This window comes from Cupressus sempervirens, chromosome 1 (assembly GCF_028749045.1).
Source record: "Cupressus sempervirens isolate cs-2001-9-10 chromosome 1, ASM2874904v1, whole genome shotgun sequence".
Taxonomy (NCBI): domain Eukaryota; kingdom Viridiplantae; phylum Streptophyta; class Pinopsida; order Cupressales; family Cupressaceae; genus Cupressus; species Cupressus sempervirens.
In genome coordinates this window covers 294,855,747-294,880,362 of record NC_143118.1, presented here as the reverse complement: position 1 = coordinate 294,880,362, position 24,616 = coordinate 294,855,747, and the positions used below count along the sequence as shown (strand labels likewise).

At 36.5% G+C, this 24,616-nt stretch overlaps 1 protein-coding gene across 22 annotated transcripts in view; it reads left to right on the top strand.

Moving 5' to 3' along the window:
- LOC149577276 (uncharacterized) overlaps positions 1–24,616 on the top strand; it is an 80,778-nt gene that overhangs the window by 30,338 nt on the left and 25,824 nt on the right. For all 22 annotated transcript variants that reach the window (XR_016362931.1, XR_016362943.1, XR_016362944.1 and 19 more), the window contains exon 2: positions 13,127–13,251. Coding sequence is in view for 9 of the 22 variants with exons in the window: in XM_089823053.1 (XP_089679179.1) it covers positions 13,127–13,251 (125 nt within the window). In the remaining 13 variants the exon portion in view is untranslated. The remainder of the gene's footprint in view (positions 1–13,126; positions 13,252–24,616) is intronic.

The window sequence follows — 24,616 nt, the reverse complement described above, 5'->3', positions numbered from 1 at the left end:
GAACACTCGATTGAAGGTACAAGACTGATGGATCATCTTCGCATCCACACAGTTTCAAGAATAAAAGAAGATGCTACACAACTTTCAAAATTGAATATGAACTGTCCACAGGTAGTGGATAAACGCAAGAAGAAAATACGAGCTGTTGTCCATGATCAACCATCGTCCATAATGAGAATTGGTAAACACATGATGCCAACATATATGCAGTGCCAAGTTATTATTGAAATTACCAATGAACAATAAAAATGATTTAATCACAAACTGAGGACTGAAGAAGGTCGAGCAAGGAAGATAGTCAACAAAGCTTAGATGGAGTAATAGAGCATGTTCAGAAAAAATGATCTTTTCCTACACTCGTGATAAACCTCTACTAGACCAGGAGAGCCCTGATTCACAATATAAAATACATGATTAAAAGCAGCTCCATCATCACCGTAAATGCCGAGCTTTCTGTATAGATCTTTAGGAGAAATCTTAAAAAAAAAACTCAGAAAGGAAATAGAATTGCTGCCCAAGTCAACCAGCTCCAGTCAATGATATGGCTTCCATGCACTTCCAAATATAAAAAAGCACCAAATGTAAATTCTGATTGCTATTCCCTCCACGAATTGCAATAGATTTTCTGCGCACCAAGAAGAGTCCAGTATACACCTGAAACAATAACTGAAATACAAGGTTGCTACTAAACTTTAGCAAACACAAATAACCGTATATATTCTCCTTTACTGTTGTTATCAAAACCAGGCTCTGATACCATGTTAAGTTTTTAGCTCAAAAATAGAGATAAACAAGGATAAAATAGCATAAACAATACACAAAAGACTCAATACATTTATCCTGGGAAAACCCTTCCCCTTGAACAGAAAAGCCCAACCACACCAGCAAAATATCTCTTTTATTGATCAAGAAATGTTCATAGTACAAGGCTTTCATTTGATTCATTACAATCCACCAAGCAATCCCATAAACAGATTGCATTTAGACTCTTGATCTTACACATGAAAGTCTTGTCAAATCCCAAATGCAAGACCCTTTAAATATTCAAATATCCAACACTTCATATTTCCATACACATGCCTCTTTGCATAACATATGACACATGTCCTTTTTTATAAAACTATCTTAAATATTATCACAAATGTCTCTTTCAGCTAAAGATGACCATAACGGTCATAACGAATATATTTCTATTTCATAAAATCAGAGATAAGGATCTCTAGTACAGCTACAATCTTCAACAAACCTGAATTATAAAGGTTTGCAAAGCTTCAAAAAGTTGTTAGTCTATCTGACAACCTACACTTGTTATTGACAATTGCAAAAAAGTGAGGTTCCCATTTGCAATGGGCCGATGGTGTGAAAACCTCACAACAATACCATTTAGGATTAAGGCCATAGGCAACACAATGAAGAGGTGTGTTAAGCTTGTTCCATCTTCTACGTAACTTTTCCTCCATCAAAGGATATAGAGATATATTTTGTATCAGTTTTTTTCTTGACCCTTTCACACATAGTATCCATTGCTTCATAGTCTTTTCTCAAACATGGCTTGTTTGGATCTGCAAATTTGATCACCTCACATATAGGCTTAATAAAGTCCACAACAAATTTCACATCAGCCCAAAAATGCTCATCAAGAACCATACCTCTCACCTCAACTGCAGTATCTAATGTAGATTGTCTCCAAGCTACCCAAGCATCACTAACACCTGTGGAACACAAGACTTTTTGGACTTCAAAAAGGTGGTCAAGAAGAATGAAGTAAGAAACAAAACATTTTACATCAGCCCAAAAATGCTTATCAAGAATCATATCTCTCACTTCAGCTACAATATCTAATGTAGATTGTCTCCAAGCGGCCTGTGCATCACTAACAAACATGGACCAAAAATCTTTGTTGACTTCACAAAGGTGGTCAAGAAGAATGAAGTAAGAAGCAAAATGTTTATCTTTAGGTTTGGGTATTTTCATTTTGGCAAATTTACGTTAGATGGCTTGTGTGTGTGGTGACAGTTGCATATGAACATCTGTATTTTACTCTTCACTTCTATGAGATACGAAATTTACTGGAACTTGCTAATGTCTTTGAGTACGTTATTCAACGAATGCACACACTATGGTGGCCAAAATATATGCTTGCACTTTTTTTTTTCTATTGTATATCATTGAAATGTATCAAAAGGAGAAATAACTGTTCTGGAAACCCATACAAGATCATAGCGGAGGAGTTAAATCACAATACAAAACCGCAGACTGATATGTCTTCTTTATCGAGCCAGATCAGTTAGAGAATACTAGCCAAAACTCCAATTTTTTTTTTACAGATACATAACTTAGACATTATCAGATATGTCCTCACTGGAATCAGATGTGGTAAGCAAAATGAACTCCAGAAGAGCTCCTTGCTGGCCTCTAGTGTTCCACTTTCCTAACGCTTTAAGCTGCTGTAGAAATTCTGCCAGCATAATATCAAACTCGTCTCTGTTTCTGACTAAGGTGTATCCATGTGCCAGTTATTTCTTTTTCATATCCACCCTGCCATCCTTCATCAGCTGCATGAATTTGTTTTCTTTGATCTTGAATACTGTTGTCACGTGCATGGTAACATCAAAGATTATGAGTCTCCTTAGAGACCCAGTGAGGCACCTAGTTTTGCCCTGAAAAATATTGTTATTCATTAATTTCCAAATGACCCAAAGTATGGTAGAAGATAGAACAGACCAAAAAGTATCAAACCATTTACTGTACTGGATAAAATTACTAGATCAAATGTTACTAACATTGAAATTACCATCAAGTTCCAACCAAAAAAGCTTCCAAACATCCTTGGCAAACAAAACAATCAAATAATACATGATTATCAGACTCAAACCGATTACAAAAATAAAAGACATTGGGTTCCCCCCCTTCCCCCCAGTTTTTTGAAGGGAAGCTTATGAAGGAAGAATTTCCAAATGAAGTAACAGATTTTGGGTTCTATAGGTTTGCACCAGAGATTGGAAAGATATTTTTTCCAAACTGCTAGATCAAATCAAAGGTTCCACAGATTCAAGATGGCTCAAGATTCCAGGGTCAGCAGAAAGGAGTAGATATACTTGACTTTAACAAGGTGTAAAGGGATGGAATCAGGCCATAGCAATAGGAACGAACAAGAGGCAGGGGAGCAACATTCAAGCCTGACCCAAAGTCTACCAAGAGCTCCTTTAAGAAAGCAGTATGTCCTCCATCAAGAGGATGGTAAATCAAACTTATCTCTTAATTTTGGCCATTGTGTCCTGAAACTGTTTAATGCCTTTAGCATTCTGTTTCTTAGCAGAGCATCCTTGCACAAGGGCCAGAGGCCTACTGCCATGTTTCAGGTTTCACTAGATAGATCCTTGCCCACAAAGAATGTTGTAATGTCCCTCTACTTAATGTGATCATCAGGATCAATCGATTAGCCTATGACAGGAGCTTCCGTAGGCTAATGGAGTGGTTAGGGAGCTCATTTGGCAATATGTTCATGAGTTACTAACTTTAGCAAGTCAATGGGAGTCAAGTGTTATGGAAATTTCAGGTGTTCGGCTTGGTAGATTTGGTTGAGCACTTTCCGACGAGCTATCATACATGGTATTCTGAGTTCGACTCTTATATGATTTTAATGCCGAAGGTAATTTACTTTATTATAGCGTGATAATTAAATAGAAGACTTATCAATTAAGTCACTTTATTATAAAGTTGTTTTAAAAAGGTATTTCCTATTTATCCCACATTGCTTATGCAAATGAAGTCGACTTCTTGGGGGACTTTATATTCTTTTGGCTGGAATGAGTTGGGGCATGCTTGGATGATAATATTATTATGCTATTGGATTTTTGGAAAATCTAATTGTTGAGCTTGGAGGACAAAACCCCTCTTTGCTAGTATTCTCTTCATTGTTGAAAGACACAGTTAGGAGGATTATCAGATGTTTTCATTCAAGAAACACAGTGGGATTTATTGGTGATTTTACACATGATTTAAGAGCTCTGAAGTTCAGGTTATGCAGTCATGAATACTGATTTAGCTACAGTGCGCATGAATAGTGTTTTTGCTACAGTGCCCACGAATAGTGATTTTGCTACAGTGCGTGTGAATAGTGTTTTTCTACAATGTGCGTGAACAGTGTTTCGCTACAATGTATGTGAATAGCGAAATTGCTACAGTGTCATGAATAGTGCTGCTACAATGCATGAACATTGTTGCATTGAGTTTTCTTGCTCACTCTTGCCGGTTAAAAGGTTGGGATGCTGTCATTTCATCTACAGATCACTACTTCCAGGTTCCTTCCATCATACTGTTCATTTTAGGCATTGTAATTGTTAAATATCAGTCTAAATATTTGTTGCAGCGTATAAGACAATTGTATGTAAATATTTCTATTGCAAAATCAATATTTTATCAACAAATAAGGAGGTTCTAGACTTTGCATATTTATTGTTGTATGTTGCTAAGTGTTTGCCAAAATGCCATGTTGAAAATTACACTCTAATTGATAATACTTAGTTGTTTGCAAGTCTCCTCAAAAAATAAAAAAGGGGTGGTTATTACAAATATTCCCTTGCTTAGTTTGATTTCCATGCTGAATAGGTGCCTTGCATGTCTTCAACTCTTCCAGATTGCCTTAAAAACATTAGATTTTCCTACACTGAAATTGAGATCAATGGTGAGGAGATCTAGCAGGCTCAAACCTTACTATGATTTAGCTCTATAAGGAGGAGCCCGAAGAAGGTTGTCTCTGACCAGTACTTTCCATGGTTTATTTCCATGAATCGCTTTTGCTACCCATTTTATTGTTTTGGCAATTCCTTGCAATCTTAGGTCCTTTAAACCTAGTCCACCCCATTCTTTGGTCATTGTGCACCATTTCCAGCCGACAATATGATATTTCTTGTTCCCCTTGCCATCACATCATAGAAAGTCCCTGATGATTTTATCTATAAACTCAAATTGGTTGACATTAAAGAGCCATGCCGAACAGAAGTAAACAAAGTAGGAAGACATTATCTTTTGACAAACTTGGAGTCTCCTTGCCATGGTGAGATAATTGGAATTCCATTTGTTTAGCTTAATAATTATCCTCTTTTTAATCCAGCATCACATGTTGTTCATGTTTGGATTGATAGAGAAGGGAATACCTAAGTATCTTATAACATGATTGCCCTCGCCTCCCCGCCCCCCCCGCCAACACACACACACACAAACACACAACCACACAACCACACAACCAATGCCAAACTCAGTACACGACGGGGGTTGTTCATCCCATGCAAGAAGAATAGATTTTGCTATTGAAATCTGGCTGCCTAAAGCTACACAAAACAGATCCAATTTAATTATCAAGTGTTCCATATTGGCTTCTTCTAAAACGAACATGATTGATTTGTCATCTGCAAATTGGGCATTTGGTATCTCCTGTTGTTAGGAAGGGCCTCTGACTATCGGGGACAATGAATCATCTCTTAACAGGTAATGTAGAGTTAGTGCTATGATAAACAAGGCTGGAGCAAGGGGACAACCGTGCCTAATGGATCTGGATAGGCTGAAAAGCTCAGATCTAACCCCATTAACCACCACTGCTGCTTGGGCACCAATCATGACGGTTGAAACCATGTGACAAAAGACAGAGGGGAAGCCAAGAGCCTGCATCATCATTTGTATGAAACTCCATTCCACCTTGTCAAATGCTTTTTCATAAGCTATTAGGAGCATCCCTACATTTTGCCTAGTTTCCTTGGCCCAGTCTAAGGTCTCCCAGCACGTCATAAGATTCTTCTGAATATAACGACCCTTGACAATTCTGTTTGGGTGGGATTGATAATCTTTATTAAAATATTCTCCAACCTAGCTGCTAGAATCTTGGCAAACGATTTTGTATGCAACATTTTAACAAGGTGATCAGTCTCCAGTTTTTTATAAGGGTTTTGTCTGTAATGACCCACAGCTGTTTCACACCTTAACAATACTAAGTAAAATGAAAACCCAGATGTCTACTAATTGCAAATTTACCAATTACTGAAATGCCACACTTAAGTGTTAAAAAGATCAAGGCAATTATCACATTGCAAGAAAGATTTTGTAGATTATCCAAAATAAGCGGAATTGTTATTTAATCAGAATGCCCTGTTCACTAAATACTGAAATGGTCAATAACAATTTGCTGCTAAATTACACCAATCAAAATTTAAATTCCATGCTCAGATTAAAAATCGAGTGGAATTTATTTTGCATAAATTAAATCGATAGGAACCTGTTATTAGTGCTGCAATTCCCAAATACAGCCCTTAATTCATAACAAAGTCCAACTGCAGCTGCTAACAGTATGGACACTGGCAATATCCAGCCTTCACACTCAGTCCAAGAACCATATGCAACAGCTGGCGCTGTGTAGGTTTCCGTTCTGGTCAAACAAAGGGCCCGAAGTGCAGTAAAAGACACTCAATCGTCAGCCATGCTGCCCCAGAAATCAGGTCCAAGTCGGCAAAGAAAGTGCAGAGAATACCTCATGCTAGAACAGACCTGAAACTGGGCATACAAATAATGCCATAAACTCTCAACGCCAATATGGTTGACTGCAGATTCAGTGACAATAATCCACAGGGATATAAATTCCCTTATCCGGGTATGTCAAAACCTAGATAATTGTAGAGGAAAACAAAGGATTGAATTACCAATGCCCTTCAAAATAACCCTTCTTCTCAGCTACAGTGAATAATAGTAAGAGAAGACTCCAAATTCTCCAATGAACAATCAGCTCCTCAACACAAAACTTCTCAGCCACAGTCTGAAACAGTAGAGAAGTAATGGCAATTTGCTATACTTCAGCAGCAAATTGCAAGACAAACTTAGAAGGAAACTCAATATCTCCCAACCACAGTATATACAGCAAGAGATATTAATAATAATTTCAGAACTTTAATCCACAAGAACCTCAGCTATGGATTAAAGGCACAACCTAGCTTCGAAACCCTTATACTTCAGCAAGGGCCACAGAATATAAGAACTCAGAAAAGCTACAAAGGCAACAAAAGCATATAAAATATTCAAACATGCTTTTTTCAATAAAATGAGCTTGTATTTATAACCTCCAGATTCTTTTTTCTTGCCAAAATGGAACTTCACTTGAGAAGCTTCACCGCACAACTTTAATTAGAAGCTTCCACTAGATTCTCTCACTTGACTTGGCTTAACTAATTAATAAATGACACTTTACAATGGTAAGTCAACTCCCAACTTAAGTGAAATTATAAAGTTAAGTTATAACTTTATAATAAGCCATTTAATAATTAATAATAATTTGGCCACTTAAAATATAATAACTCCCAAAATACTCATCATTTAAATATGTCCTCTGAAATAGGAGTCATACCTATTATTTCTTCATGTGACCAAATGCACTTTCCAAAAATAGAAAGGGTCCATTTCGATCAACACCAACTTACCACAAATAGTAAGTACACAAAACTAAGCCTAAACAAAGTCCGATCTGAGCCAAACAAAGACCACCCTGTAGCTTACTAAGATGTGGAGAAGATAAGACCCTCCCAAGCCAAGCCATTGCCACAGAAGACCCTCTATCCACACTATTTAGCCTATGAGGATCACAATAATAGGCTAATCCCTGAAACTTTGATGCTGAAAAAATTGGGGACATTACATTGTCTCCCTTTGGCATTAGCTTAATAAGTCCCATATTGATTTCTGCCTCCAAGGAGCCCTATTTAATAGCTCATTGATACATTTCTACAAGCTCACTGTGGATCCATTCTATATTTTCTTTATAAAACTTGAGTGGCAATCCATTTGGCCCTGAGGCTTTGTCATTTTTCATGTTCTGAATGGTAGCTCTGATTTCCTCAATATAGATAGGTAGTTTCTTAGGGATGATATTTTCAATTTATTTTTGGGCTCTTTCATCTTCACACCATCATCTTTTGATATAAACAATTTCTTGTAGAACTGGGTAAAAGCTCTTAGATTTCCTCTTGAGATGAGAGATCCAATCCATTATTGCTGGTGCATTCAATTCTATCCTTCGCTTCTTTAGCTTTAAGCACTTGAAAGAAGAATTTGGTTCCTTTATCCCCCAAGTTAATCCAGTTCATTCTATCTCTCACTTTTGCTCCATGTACCTTCCTTGTTTGTATCTTCTGAGCTCATTTCTTACCTTGGCTAGATTATCCAAAGCATCCAGATTGGCTAGGCTGTCTTGCATTACTAATTCTTCTTTGTAAAGAGAATTTAGGGATCTGGCATCCTTAGCCTTTTTCCTCCCAGTTATTTTGCACATGGATTGCTAGGAATGGGTATTTTGCACCCATCTACTAATAGGGTTATTGTGTTGACAAATCTTATTATTATAGCATTGGATAATCTTAGTGGCTGCTGTAACCTCTTGGTCTTTGAGGATGAAAATTTTGAGAGAGAAACCCTCCAATTTAGGGCAATCTGTTTTCTATGTTCCATTGCTGATATCTAATCTATCACCGGGTGATGATCAAACAAGGAGTAAGGCAAGACTTTGATAGGATTATCATTTGTAGGCTTATTACTTTGGAATATATCCTTGTTATTATAAATTCTATCCAACCGACAAAAGATCCTCTTTTCTCCCTTCTTAAAGTTCAACCAAGTGAACCAAATACCTTTGGAATTACTTTTCATCCCTCCCAAAGGATCAACCAGATTGAGCTTCCCTATCATCCTGCTCTAGAAGAATTCCTCATTTCTTTTCCATGCAAACCTCAAACCCCTAGCCTTATCTTTTGGTCTTTCAATCATGTTAAAGTCCGATGAGATTATCCAAGGGATATTTGGGAGTTAAGCAATCCACTTCCACAATTTAATCCTTTCATTATGTTCATTCGGAGCATAGATCCAGCAAACTCCAAATTCAAAATCCTCCATTTTCAGGGACAACATACTACTCTGTTACAAGGTGAGCATCCCTGATTACGTACTGCTTTCTTCCAATTTGGGCCAATGATGATTGAAGAGCCTCCTTTGCCCATTACATGACTAGTTGAAAAGGTTGTGGCATCCCTCTAGATGCACTTAAGAGCTATGTCCAATGCAAATCCTAAATCTAACTCTTTATTAGAATGAAGGAATCTTTTGACTATATATTTCTTGTCAAAGGATTCAAGACCTCTAACATTCTGTGAGGCTAGATTCACTTTCATTATAACATACGAATTATTAGTCTCCATTGGGGTTCTAAAGCCCTTGAAGCAACTGGGGAGCTTCCCCTTTGGAAGTTTAGAAGGTTTGGGATTACTCCCAGAGAGTGGTGGTTTGCCTCTCTTCCTTCTAATAATCTTTCATTCTTCGAACAACAAGGGGTCTATCTTTTTTGGTTTCCTCACCTTTCTTCTTGCCTTTAGCATTAAAGTGGAAAGTAGAATCATCTAGTTTTTCCAACTCTTTGGTCAAACCCTCTTCAACCCCCATAGGGTTACCTTGACCCTGTAGCTTCTCACTCTTGTTCTCCTTAACAACTTGAGGTTCAACGCTGACACTTTTGGCTCTAGAAACATATTGCCATTGGCTTGGAGGATGGGGTAAAGGCGGGGGTGCTGGGCTGACTATCACAGTATAGTCATTCTGTTTTTCCTTTTTGCTTTCTAGATTAGAGCTATTTGCATAGAGTCACCTCTTGATTAGAGGGGTGCTCAGGAGTGTCAGATTGAGTGTGAGAGTCCTCAAGAGAAGTGGCCTGGTGAGAGGATATAGAGGATAGGTGACTTGCTGGGGCCAAAGAGTAAGTCTTCCACTTCTAGGTTGCGACTGTTGCAGCCTGATAATCTCAACCTTTTTATTGATCCTCTGAAGGGCAAGGTGCTGAGCATTAATGTGTCTCCCTTTGGAGTTTTCATTCACTGGGCCAAGACCAAAATTTAGGTTCGTAATAGTCGAAAGAGCTTCAAATTCCTTAAGAGAAGATGATCCATCTGCTGGGGGAGGAAGGGGTTTACCCACAAATTGATCTCTTAAGCTGCCAAGAGATGCATGAATATGCTCAACATCTTTCAGCCAAAGGGCAGGGTTAGGTTCTTCAGACTTCAATTGTATTGGGTTGTACTGGTGGTTGAATGATAATAGAAGCCAGTTTGGGGACTAGTTTATGCTTTAAAGAACCAAAGCGGGGATGGGGCTTCTTTTTCAACAAGATTCGATAGTCCTTCCTGTTGTGGCCTTCCCTTCTACACAAATAACAAGCATTCAAACCACCAATGTATGTAATTGGATATATAGTAGGCTCTTCACCAAACTCCACTTGGTTATCTTCTGGGACTTCCATGCCAGGGTAAATGGAGAGTAGGATCCAAATGTTAGAGTTGGGGATTAAGTTATTGAAATGATCCACTTTGATAACCCGACGTATAGCCTCCAGAAGTTGCGGGATGAAATTCCAAACAAATAGAGGGACGTTGCCAATAGTAACCCACTTGGGGTAGGAAAGAGCCAAGATTTCATCATTTGAGGCTTCAAGTGACTAGGGGAGAGCCCTAAAATTGCAATTACCAACCTTCCATAGCTATTTTTCCACAATAGCTTTTTGGGAATTAGGGTTACAAAAAAGAAGCACAAAAATACCCTTTTTGTATAATTCGACAATAAGAATAGTGGTGGCCCAATTTTCTACCCCAAACTTGTTGCATCTAATCATTTAGAAAGTTTCTTGATTGTAATATATTAGTATCTGCAGCAAAAAAAAGCCTACTTTTCTCTTTGTTTTGCTCAAGAATCATTTGTTCATTAGGTTTATTGATAAGACAAGGAGCAATAGGAACCTCACCTTGATTTCCTCCACTGACCGCCTCTGGAGTGGAAGGGCTGGTGCTTGTGACTAACTTGGCTTTTGTTGGGACCACTTTGGTGCCCTGTAAGGATTGCTTAAAGGATGGGTACGCCCTCCAACTTCTTACCTTTCATTGCGCATAGAGATCTTTCCATTTCTTTGGCCCTTTTGTGTTGTCCTTCGGATTAGATATTGGGTTTCCAATATCAGTCATTGAGGAGATTGGAGGATTAATGCGATTAATCCTGGACTGTCCTGCTGAGAGGGACACCATTAATTTCTGTTAGGGAATATGAACCTTGCTTGTACCTTTTTGCACCAACATGCCTGCTGCTTTACAAACAAGGGTAGCATCTGTAACAACTTGGACCACATGTGATGGCCTCACCACCTCAATGCCCTCACATAGCTGGTTATGTCGAATTTCTGCATTCTTCTCTTGCTCTAAACAATTTGTTGCCTTCAAAAAATAAGGCCCTTTTCTGCATGTTACCAAAGTAGTGGATGATATCTAGCATCTGTCCACCCATCCATCACAATGGTACAACCTTCTAGTAGCCCACACTTTTTTTCGTTGGTGCAAGTTGTTCATCTAATCAAATTTTTTATTTATCAATTAGAGTAGTGCAAAGCTTTTCATACTCAGGTGGTTTATGCTTTGCTGGTGCATTATCGATGGCATGGACCATTTCAGTGTAAAAAGGTGAGTTAACAACATTAAATGCTATCCCATTTGTATTTAAAGAATATTTCTTCAATTTTAACTTGATTTTGGAATTTGGAAATATTAGGATCCTTTTGAAAGAGCTTTTACGTTTCTTGGAGCTTTGAATAAGCATAATTCCTTTGTTCTTACAGGAATGGCAACATACTTTTGACAAGTTTTTCATTTTGCATGGCTGCTGCCTTCTGTTGAAGAACTTACTAAGGCTTGAATTTTCTAGGCTCAGCATGTTTGAAATCTTCCTTTAGGAATGTTTATTGTAGGGTAGGGCCAACCGGGGTTGCCCTACTATTCTAAGAAGGGGTGGGGGCTTCACCCAGTGAGAAAGTCGGGTGATTATTCTTCGCTCCGCTCCCCAGATTCCCTATCTAATGTAGGGGTAACATGCCCCATAGAATAGTAGGGGGCCCCCTATCATTTTATGGCCCCTGGCCCCCTAGCCTAAAATTTTATGGGTATGGTTTTATGGCCTATAATTTTATGGTGGTGGGTATGGCACCCCCACACCCCACCCCACCCATCCCCCCCCCCCCCCAAACTTTTCTTCTGCAACTATTTTATAAACAGCATTGGATATATTTACATAGCTATCAACTTTTTCCTGTTTCTTCTGCTCGTGATGAAGTTAGAAAAGCAAATCTATACTCTGAAGGCTTTTAGACAGGTCAGTCAATTAATTCATGTAAATATTCTTGATTTTCTTTTTTAGCTTTATCACTTGCAGCCCTTCTTTGTTGTCCAGCTGTGAAATCTGCAATGGCTGCAGACTGTGCTCTTACCGTCTTAGATTTACTGACTTACAGTGCATTCTATCCAATATTATATTGAGATATGCCTCTGTATGCAGCCGCCGTATGACGTGCCATCTTACAAATGCAAGAATTTATAAGCATTGTTCTCCCAGTGGCAACTTTTGGAGTTACCTAATTTTAGGCTCATGTAGCAGGCTTTCTAAGATATTTATGAGTAGTAATTGTTTTGATCAAAGTATTCCAAATTTGAAGTTGAATTACTAGATGCTAGACATATTCTGGCTTATTGTGGAGTATTAAATACCTCCAAGCAGAAATGAGTATTAAATACATTTTCTTTTTTAAAGATACATCATCATGATTTGGTGTGTAGGAAGAAAAAGAAATGAATAAGTGCTTCTAAATACCCAAGCAGTTGGACCATACATCTATCAATCTAATTTGGATAAAATTCTGAATCTTTTGGTTATCATTTTACCAACAAAAAGTAATCATTCTTATGCCCCGGATATTTAATCCAAATTCTTTTATTAATGTCATTGTGCAATTATTCAAGTTGGTAAAATCTAGCATAAATTGAACAGTGGTACCCATAAAAGCATTTTTGAAGAAAGTAATTATAAATAATTCATTCCTTCTTTTCAATGCCCTGTGATTTGTGCATGCATAAATTAAATAGTCACACAGGAGAGTTATTTATTGATTCTCTGAAGGTTATTTTTTTGGCTTTTTGAGGAGTTATTATGCTTCCCCCTTGAAATCAAGGTTATTATTATATTCATTTTAAATTTGAAGTCTAGTGAGCTAAACTGAAATTTCTGTCTACAGGAAGATGCCTCGGAAAGGACAATTTCCACACAGTTATGAGGATGAGTATGACGATTCTTATGATTATAATGAGCAATATGAATATGATTATGTTGACGCTCAAGAGGGGTCTCCTGAATATGAAGGTTTGGCTATAATTTATAATCTTGAGGACCTAAATATATATTTATTACTTAGTAGGTAATTATTTTTATAAACAAATTCACTAGCTTCAATAATCATTGAGAAGAACACGACCGCTATTCCACAAGCACTGATATATACATAATGATGATATAATATCTATATAGTGTGGGACATCTGTATTAGTTAGCAATGCTTGTTTGGATTCAATTTTATTGGTTCGATGATATTCTCAATTAAGAAACTAATATTGTAGGAGAAAATTTCTTGATCTAATTGGTAAAAATCAGTATTATAGTCTCTTTAAGTTTATATTGTCTCTTTCACTTATAATTTTTAGCATTAACATTGCATGATCGATACTGAAATGTCAAGTTGTCATTTTCTGGAAGAAAAGAAATTGATTACTTGTAGAGTTCTGTTGATTATTGGAAAAATACCAAGAGGAAAAGAGTTGACTTTGATCACATATCTATCTGCTAGACCTTCAAAATGAACAGCAAATTGTAAGAAATCCCAACTTTCACCAAACATTACATTTTTAGTTTTATTTCCTCAATTAGAAGAAGTTAGCATTGTAGCTTATTTGAGTATTTCAAAGAAGATAAAAAAATAATGATTATTTTTGTGTCTTGAGAGAACCTCTGTTGGCATCGTTTAAGAGTTTCTTTTGTGACCATTAAACGATTTTAGGATTTATATAAAGAGCACAGGAAGGACAGTTATGTAAATATCTTGGCAGATAACTCCTGGGTTGATTTATTCGGCAAGGGGACAATTGAGCAGTTAGGGACACACATAATCAATTTGCATAAGAAAAGGACTGAAATCCAGAAATCAGTTTGCAAGGTGGTCTGTCCCGTAGGCTCTCTGTAGCCTTGTGGACATTAAAATAATTCTAACCTCTTCTTCTATAGATTACAAAGTGGAGTTTTGACAATTTCATAGCTTCATGATGCACCCTAATCCGTGGAATCCTTTTTTTTTTGAGAAGTTTGCCTTTAAGATGGCTCTGAAAACAATTAATAAGAATAATAACACATAAATTAATGATTTTTTTGACTTTTTTCCTCTGTGTTGTTGGAGGAGAAAGGGTTTAGGGAGATAGTAATACGATATGTTGGATAGAACTAGTTAATGATAGAAGTATGATGGATAGAACCACTTGATATAAGTACTTAATGATAGAAGTATACAAATTAATCAATGTTTTATACTTTGCAGTGAAAGAATTCCCGAACATTTAGCCAAAGTTTAATATAGGTTTGAGATTAAATAATGTCCTCAAATGGTTTCTTGATTACAATATTGGTGTAACCTTCTAACAACATGCTGACAATATCTGTAACATACTAAAATTTCAGAACTAATTAATTCTAAATTTAAGATAGCAGATTTAATTTAAACCGAATAGAAATAGATTACAGTTAAACAGTTATTCAACTAATTCACTCAAGTATTCTGAGTAGTTCTTTTTCCACCACCCTGGGTTTCGCACCTGCAGGAGATTCTAGTCAATAACATGTTCATGCTGAGATATATACTTCTTAAGGTAAGATACATGAAACACATTGTGCATTTTGGCAAGGGCTGGAGGTAGAGCAATTCTGTAGGCTACTGGGTTTATGACTGTTAAAACCTCAAAGGCTCCTACATTTCTGAGTGCTGATTTTGAGTTTTTGCCAAACTTGATAGTACTTTTCTGGGGTTTAACTCTTAGGAGAACTTGCTCTCCTATTGAAAATTCCCTAGGAGTCCTCTTTGCATCTGCATAACTTTTTTGTCGATCATTTGCTTCTTTCAGTCTTTGACAAATCTGAACCACTTTTTCTTCCATTTCTAGAAGCATTTTAGGTACTACAATGATTTGATCTTCAATCCTATTCCAACTTGCTAGAGTTTTGCATTTGCGCCCATATAGAGCTTTGAAGGGTGCCATTTTGATTGTAGATTGGTAGGACTTGTTATAAGTAAATTCCACTAATGGAAGATATGTTTCCCATTGATATTGTCGATCCATACAATATATACCCTTAGGAGATCCTCCAACACTTGGTTTAATCTTTCTGTCTGACTATCAATCTCTAGATGGTAAGTGGAGCTAATGTTCAATTTAATTCCTAAGGCTGAAAATAAAGTCTTACAAAATCTGGACGTTATCTTGGCATCTTTGTTTGATATAATCTTTTTTGGAATTCCCTGGAGCCTGAAAATCTCTAACAAATTTGTGAGCAATCTTTGATGTTTCATTTGTCAGGTTTTCAGGTATGAAATGAGCCACCTTAGTCAATCCGTCCACAACCACAAGAATGGTGTTATGTCTATTCTAGGTCACGGGTAACCCTCAGATGAAATCCATAGTAATTATTTGCCGTTTCCACTCTGGAACTTCATTGAGATGCAACAACCCTGCGGGATATCTATGTTCTTTGACTTTTTGGCTCTCAAAACAACTTGCTACAAAATCTGTGACTTCCTTCTTCATCCCTTTCCAAAAGTACAAAGGTTTGATATAAACAAGGGTGGAGACCTACATAGCACCATTTAGAGAGTCAGTTTTGCTAATGTTATAATTCTGTCGGATAAATTATATTATATATATGAGATATATAAATAATATATGACAAATATTATATATGGAATAATTAACTTATATTAAGAGTGCTATATATATATCTTGTTATATAATCATTATAATATTTTGATAGTATATTACTTGTGTTATAACTATAACTAATGTAAGTTAACATATTAAAGAGACACTTAAAAAGTTGACAAAGTCTACGATTATAAGGTATTAGAAGTAGTTGCTGCCTAAGTGCACATTGCGGATGTAAATAGAGTCCTCTTCCCAAATATCGAGGCTTGAGACAGAGAGAGCACTCTTGAGAAGTTGCGAACAAATTAGTGGTTCAAAGCAAGGGAAGTTACAGTAGCTAAATGTATTTAATGTAGGATGTGTCAAATTTACTAGCAAATAGTGATATTCAGAAGTTAGCATTTGATATTATGGAATATGAGATGAGAAGGCTTATGTTCATAATGGTTTGAGTGAGTGTGTTTGATTTATGGATGGCTGGTGTACCCATCCTTCAAGTTTTTCCTTGGGCCGGCTCATAGGAGGATTGATTATGGACTGCATGATATGTAATGGACAAAGAAACTCGGTTGAAATTGGAGAATAATTATAACTTGCAGTATTTTGGCCTTGAAATTCCTGCCTTTGTCAAGCTATAACCAAGCTGCATGCATAATTTTGTGAGTTGTTGATCTCCTTACCTAGCATAAGTGCTCAAATACATCAATACTATAAGGAAAATTGTGACAGTTGAAAACTCCTAATAGAAGTGTTATATTTTATCATTTGGAATATATGCTCGCTGTGATCTTAACAAACATTTTACGGTCACAAGGATGCCAAGAAAGCTCTGAATAATGAAATAAGTGAGAATTTTACATTGTGGGGGAATAATAACATATGTTTCATTCCGACTTGAACCATCTTTAGAGGGAAGAATCAGAGAAGAGACACTTCAGAGTTCCAATTTGAGTCATCCTTAGTGAGGAGATGATTCAAAAGAGGAGATGTCTCTCAAACAATCTAAGAAAGCATTTTTTGATTTGAGGATATGTCTCTTCATTGAAGCAACTTGTATCAAGGACGTGTAGATAAGTATTGATTAGCCTTGAGTACTACATTTATCTTCTCATTTTATTCTCTCTTAATTGGATTTCTATATTGTGCTATAGGAGTTATTTGCCTTGATCTTTTCCCATGTCTCTGAGGATGTTCTTGCAGGAAAAGAAGAAAGGCACATTAGGCGTGCCACCAAATATGTATAGCTTTCTATAACAAAAGGGAGCTTGGCACATCTGTTAGAGAGGGAGTAGATAGATGACATGTCTCAGTTTGCTTCCAAGAATCTTGGTCATATTGGTTCAGAAGGAGTAGACTATGCTGAGGTGGTCTCTCCACTAATCAAAAAACTATCATAGTTAAAGGGACTTTGATTCATGGGATGAAGTTCCATGTGAACCAAGGATATCTAGACCATAACATTACGAGATAGATGGATACTTGTTGAACCAGGGAGCATAACAGTTTATTAGAAGCAACCTTGGACAAAGAGAGGGAGCAGATAGAGGATATGTTTTTAGATTCAGAGGGAGTTTTGAAATCCTCCGTAATACATTCTTCTCTATGAGAGATAAGCTTGAGGTGAAAATCTTATTCTTTGATATAATCCATGGTGGATGTCATGACAACACCACATGATAGTATCAATGGTGACTTCATGTGAACTTTTGATGTGATGTGTGTATGGGCCTTTCCCCTGTGTATATCATGAGGAAGTGACGACTTCCAAATGATTATCACTTGTATTTGGAGAAGTTATTAAAAGGTGATGACCTTACAATAACTTGTATCATAATATACAATTTGTGTAAATGTTGAAATAAATCATGAAAGGCTTTATCTTATAAATCAACAACTAGGTGTTAGATGTCATTAATTTGACTATCTACAAGTTGTTTGTATAGATATATTTTAGGTACTTGGTGAATATCTTGCCTTGATATTCTGATAGGCCATTACCGCATTGAGTACTTGGTGAATATTATTTAGTTGATGTTTTGATAGGCCATTACCCAGAGTACTTGGTGAATATCATTTGATTGATGTTCTGATAGGCCAATACTCATGTTACCTAATATGATATCAAATAGTAATTGGTGAATATCATGTGTTGATATTCTGATAGGCCAATACTTATATGATATCATATACTGGAAATCTTCTGATAAAAGATTTCCTATATGTATTATTTTTGAAATATTACCTATGGTGTAATATCTATGTTTTATCCTTCTTCATTAAGAGGGAGTGTTAATGTTATAATTCTGTCGGATAAATTATATTATATATATGAGATATATAAATAATATATGACAAATATTATATATGGAATAATGAACTTATATTAAGAGTGCTATATATATATAATCATTATAATATATTGAGGGTATATTACTTGTGTTATAACTGTTTAACTATAACTGATGTAAGTTAATATATTAAAGAGACATGTCTCTTCAAGAGACATGCCTCTTTATATCACATATATATTCATTAGTATAGTAACTTGGAAAACACAACAAATATCCATAGTGCTATTACAAGTTATAGGAATGAAAATTGATCATACTTTAACAAGTTTGTATATAATTAGATTTGTTTTATTAATTTTTAGCATAAATTTGCATTTTAAGAGTTCTCACTCCTAACACAAAAGGAGGAGATGATTTTTTATAAATACATGGATGTAATATGTACTTTAGGCCGTTATATTGATGCAATAATATATGCTATTGGTGCTCTCATTCTGAGTGTAGTTATTCTTGTTAGAGGGTGTTATTTTTGTGAATGCATGTTCATGAATAATAATGGAGCTAATGGTTTTATTGTGTTGTTATAATTGTGCGACCTTTTAGTTCTTTTGTTTGCCCTGTGTTAACAAATCCTACTGATGTAACGAATTGGAGAAAGGATCATCTTTGTTCTTGAATAGTGTCTTGTCTCGCATGAGTGCACTTTTCGTGGCCTTGCGATTTGATGAGATGTGAAACATCATTTGGTTTATATTGAGTTCCCATCGACGATTGCATCAGTGGAGTTGAGGAAGTGCTTCTCCTAATTTCATTGGTTTCCTATTTTATACCTTTTGACGATTTAATTAGCAGACATGTTACTGTGGTTTATGTCCGTTAGGAATTTCCCTTTTAGTTATTTGCTTTAATCTCTCTCTACCTTATCTTTGTTATTTTCTTTTCTAACACTTGGTTAAAATAGGAATTCATATAGCATTGGTACACTGCATTCATCATAAAACAAAAAATACAAAAATATATCTATTTTGTGGTTATACTTTTCAAACATCAACAAATTTATCTGAAATTGGTTTGAACTAGCAAAGGCCTCCTCGTGAACATACACAACTATCTTCAATTGTGCGGATTCCAGTAGGTTGTAAGACCATCCAGAACCTTGGAGTTGATCCTCGATTAGCTTTTCAAGAGAGGAATTCAAAAGGATTCCTGCCGTTTAGCATTGTGCAAAATGACAACTCAACAGTTATTTGCTTGCAGGTGTTTCTAGTGGCTCTTGTGAAGTTGGGTTTTGCATATATTTTGTACACCAAGTCCTACACATAGCTCCCACAACAAATAAATTTTCCAATGCTCACAAGAGGGTTTTGGAAGATTTGATCCAAAATCCTGAATTTCAAAAGTGAGAAGTGAGAATAAACTCACTTTTAGCGAATATATGCACTTTTACAAAGTGACATAAATTAGATTATTTAAATCAAATAATCTAATTAGCTCCCTTAACTCAAATAAATTTGGCAATTCCAATTGCTTGGAATTCAACTATGACAAATTAGTCAGTAAATTAAAATAAATTAAATAAAATATAAAATTCCCATTAAACTATTAAATCACAGTATTTAAATAAATTCTGCAACCACTGTGGATTCCCAAATGCACAAACACGGTTACAAGTCTAATCACACATGCATAATGAATCCGGATTTACTAATTAACCAGTCGGTTTATAATTTTAATTAAATTGGATACGTTGCCCATAGAGGGACGACATTGGCTAGGTATGAACTATCAAATCACTAACTCCATCTACCATTGTCGAAAATATAAGTCTTGCACAATAACAACTCGATCAAGTGTAGATGCACGATAATAATATAGCCAAAGCAACGGTACAGGAATCACGTAAATAATCTTTTGATTAATATCATTAAAATAATTTATTTAAATCATTCATTTGCACCATAATAAAAGTTTACGCTAAGAACGATGTAAATATCCATATCACAAATACATTAACCATAATCCAATAAAGTCCATCAATCATCCTAGACCATAATCTCATCAATTAGACAGAAGCATAAACAACAAGCTAATGCATCAATAAACAAATCACCCCAAGGGCGTAGACCAATCAAGGGTCCCAATCATGATCACTCAGAAACTAGATCACCAAGGTTGCATCAATCAGGATGCCTTACAAAAATCAGATGGGAGAGGCACTGCATCTGCTTTCTGACATGGTCTTCTAGGTATCATTTTGCTACCCTTTTGATCATATCTCTTGATCAACTTGTTATCTTCTAGTTTCACCTGTACCTCCTTTCGAACCTTTTTTAGGCCTGCTTGTCCCCTCCCCTTGGACTAGGTTGACCAACTAGGTCAACTTGGTTGACCTAGTCCCTGATGGTTTTTGGGTTCGGGGCCTGAAAGTCCTCGAGTTTGGCAATTGATTTAATTAATTCCTTGGTCGACTTGAGTTGTTTTTTGGCCCGAAAACTAGTGTAAAAGGAGGCTTGGGGGCTTCATTTTCATATCTCATCTTGGCAGGACATTCACAAGCGAGAAAGCAATCAAAGCGTTCTTCAAGCAAGCATCTTCAAGCATTCATGTCTAAGCATTTCCTTCTTGCATCAAACTTTTTCCTTCAAGGTGGTAGTGGATTTTGGCTCTAAGGAGAAGATCTATCATTCCAATCCATTCAAGCTCTTCTATCATTCATTCATGGCATGTCACATACATTTCTATACATGAGGTTTTGGCTTCTTTGATTTCCTCTTTGGTTTCTTTGAGTCATGGCTATTACATTTACATACTCGATCACATATCAAATGCAATTGCATCTTCGAAGGTAATTGTATCTTTCATTTGATATTATCTAGATCTACTACATCCAAGCATTCTCTTTATCAATTATATTTCAATTTTTGGTCAATTTCTTAACCTAGTGCTTGACCAAGACAAATCCTTATCCAACTCAACCACAAAAACCCTTCTTTTCTGTGTGTAGAAGCATGATATTAGGATTTTGCATGCTGATTCAAAAATAACTTTGTGGGAGCTTTTTGGAGAAGTTTGTTAAAGTGTTGCCAAACTAAGTCAACTGTTTTGTAAGACATCCTTCCTACAAGCCAACCTGGTCCTTTTTGCCGAACGATTTTTGCGTTTTGTTCCTTTTGTCGTTTCATTTTGAGCTTCGTGGTCGGATATTTAGAAAAAGGTTCAGATCTGCGACTTTCAAGCTACAATGCATCTTCCTCTACATATTTCAAGGTGAGTCTTTTATATATATTTTCTTTCATATCTTTACCCTAGATCTATATCTTAATTGGCCTAATTATATACACATAGCATCTAGATTTACATTATTAAAGCAATTGGTTCAATTTTACATGCACATTATCCTATAAGGGCCAAAAAGTACATTTCCTTCTATTGCATTCCCCTTTATAATTTGAATTTGGTATTGGCACCCTTCTTTTGGGTTCTAGCTAATCTAATTTCCATATCAAGGAGTCCCCCTTTGTCCCTCATACACATATTTGAATCACTTAGTGGCCCAGATAAACGGAGACCTACAATCATATTAAAGTGTCTTCCTTTTCCCCCTAAACATTAATTTACTTTATGGAGATGATAAAACAAATTTGAGGCGATGTGGTGCAAAAGTACCTAGCTCCTCCTAAAGCAACTAGGGCCCCCATTTGGGGGTCTTTTGCTGAATTGATGTAATAAGGCCATTTAGGTTCTTTTAGTGTGAGTAAGGTCCTAAGAACCAGGTGTAAAATTTTTAATCCATTTTGTAGGCATTCAAACAACTAGTTGAATATGGACCAAGTTTCTATTGGTAAGGTCCTCAATCAGTCGAAGTAGACAAACTACTCAATCAGGCTAAAAATGGGCAGAGGAGTTGTATTTGGTCTTTTATGACCTATTTGGACTTGTACAAGGGGTTGGAGTCGAGTTAGGGGTCTAATGGAGTAGTAGGTCAAAATTTGTCAAAGCTGCAAAAAAAGTTGCTATGACAACTTTTTGTGCAAAAACTGTAATCGTGTCCTCCAATGTCCAACTGATTCAAAAGTGGGTCAAAGACCGTTGGAGAGGTTGGTTATGTGTCTACAAATCCTCTTTGGGCGAGGAGAGGAGCTGCTGTTCATCTGGAGATAATTTGAATAAAATGTATTAAGTTTCCTGCAACCTGTGACTGTTTCTTTACTGTTATTTTGCTTGGCATGCTTGTTTATTCAACCTTTTGGCAGAAAATGTTACATGGACAGCAAGTAGAACAAGTCTACTTGGATTTGCAATAGATTTGAGGTTTCCATGGAGTATTGGAGTTCAAAGGATTTCTATAAAAACAGTCTGGAAACCCTCATCTGCCACGGTTTTGTGAGAGATCTGTAAATATCTCCTAAATCTTCCATGGGAAAATTGCACAATTGGGAGGATAGATAGATTTAAGTGTTCCACGCAAGATCCAAATGGTTTGGCAGTGAGATTTGAGGTTTGCAAGGAAAGATTTGATGCCCTAGGCCTGCAGACATCATGAAAGTGACCTCTTTCCTTGACTGTGAGTGTGTTTTTGAATTTTATGTTAAATTCTTGCAGTTTAGGCAACTGAGTGAGGGTGCAATCTTTGTTTTGGGAATGGACATGATTTTTCCATGCTTTGGTTGGGTTTGGTGACAAACATTTTGATTACTTCTTTGCAGTATAGGGCTAATTGCAGGCCCAAAGTGGAGGACAATAATTAGTTCTCAAGACTGTTCCGAAGTAAGCTCTTTTTGCTTGAAGATATGTTATGTCGGTCCTTAATAGGTATCTGAATTAGAGAATTGTTTGAAGAGTACCTTGGGAAGTTTGGGAGTTTTGAACCCAAAACAGTGTTGGGAGGGCAAGTAGACCTAGAGTTGCTTATTGAATGAAGAAGTAATGCTAATGGTCCCAAGCAAATGGTTAATGTTGTATTAGTTGTTTGGTGTCTGCAAATATCCAAAAGTGAGTAAGATCTGTGGTCTCATGAAAAGATGTGTTGTTCCCAAGTTGGCGTTTGTGAATTCTGAGGAACCCTATGATTGCCTTGGAGGACCATTTGAAAGCCCATTGAAGGACTGATGTATGTTCATATCTTAGAGTTCATTGATTGATTTGCTAAAATTAAGGGGTGTTAATGTTTTTGAGCCAGAATACATAAAATGTGAAGAACTGAAATTCAAACACAAAATAACAGAGGACGCAACATTTATCCTGGGAAAACCTTGTTACTCAAGGGAAAAACCCAGCCATACCCAAAAGGTACTCCTTTAATGAGTTCTCAAATCAAATACAAAAGGTTTTCACTTGTGATTTATGACACTAAACAGTCAATCGATAAGCCTTATTTTTCTTTTCAGATTGAACACTTTGCCTATAGATATCAGAATGAATGATAGTTCCCAAAATCTTCACAGGACCAAATACAAAACAAAAGAAACTCATAAAATGAGCATAATGATCTCACACAGATTGCATTCACAGTTGCAATATATTCCTTTCCGCAATTCCACCGAACACTCCACAGAAACCTGATGATATGATACAACATTCTTTTTCTCTAAGAATGATTTTCTTTCTGTTTCTAACAGACTCAAACCGAAACGACACCACAAAGAAACTGAAGTGGCTCTTGCAGAAGGCCAATAGACACCAGTTACATATCACTGACAATATCTGCATAACACTGATAATGAATTCCGGCATCGACTGACAACTCATCAAAATCATGAACTATGAAAGGGAGCTCATGCCAGGACCATGATGCTAAGTCATTGACAATACAGCGGTGAATTACAGTGATAGAAATATATGAATGAACATGATAATGATCAAGTAGCTTGACCATGACCAGAAGTCCACAAAATGACTTAGCTGGGTGGTACAAAAACTGGAGGATGCTGTTATATATTTTCAGTGAATACAAGCCTTTCTCAATAGAAACATCTACTGCTTGGGCCCAGCAGTATCACAATCTAAATGATTCCTTTTGCAGCTACTTAAAAACATTAACAAGGAGTGCATTGCATCATGATGGAACAGTTTTTGGATATCAAGTATTTGCGATGTGAAGTATACTAGCTTGGATAGCCAAGTGAAAGCCTATTTCCATGCCTTTCCTAATTAGAGAAGCAAATCATGTCTAGAGAAGGATGGTCAGGGGTTATCACCCCATTATATAGTAGTGTATGGTAGAGAGAAAGAGAAAGCATATGCAAGAGTTGTCCATAGCATAAACCATCCTTTGAGGAAAGAGAGGGGTTGAAGAGGCCCTTATTTCTCCATCTCATGAGGTCAAAGTGGCCCTTTAGGGTAGAAATATAGAACTCGTTATTGTGAAGAGAAGGCATGAGCCATTAGAGAGGGGATTTCAAGGTGATGCTAGAGAGATTGTGATGCAATTGTTGCAAGATGTCCATATGCAAATGGTTTTTCCTTAAATGTTGTTCA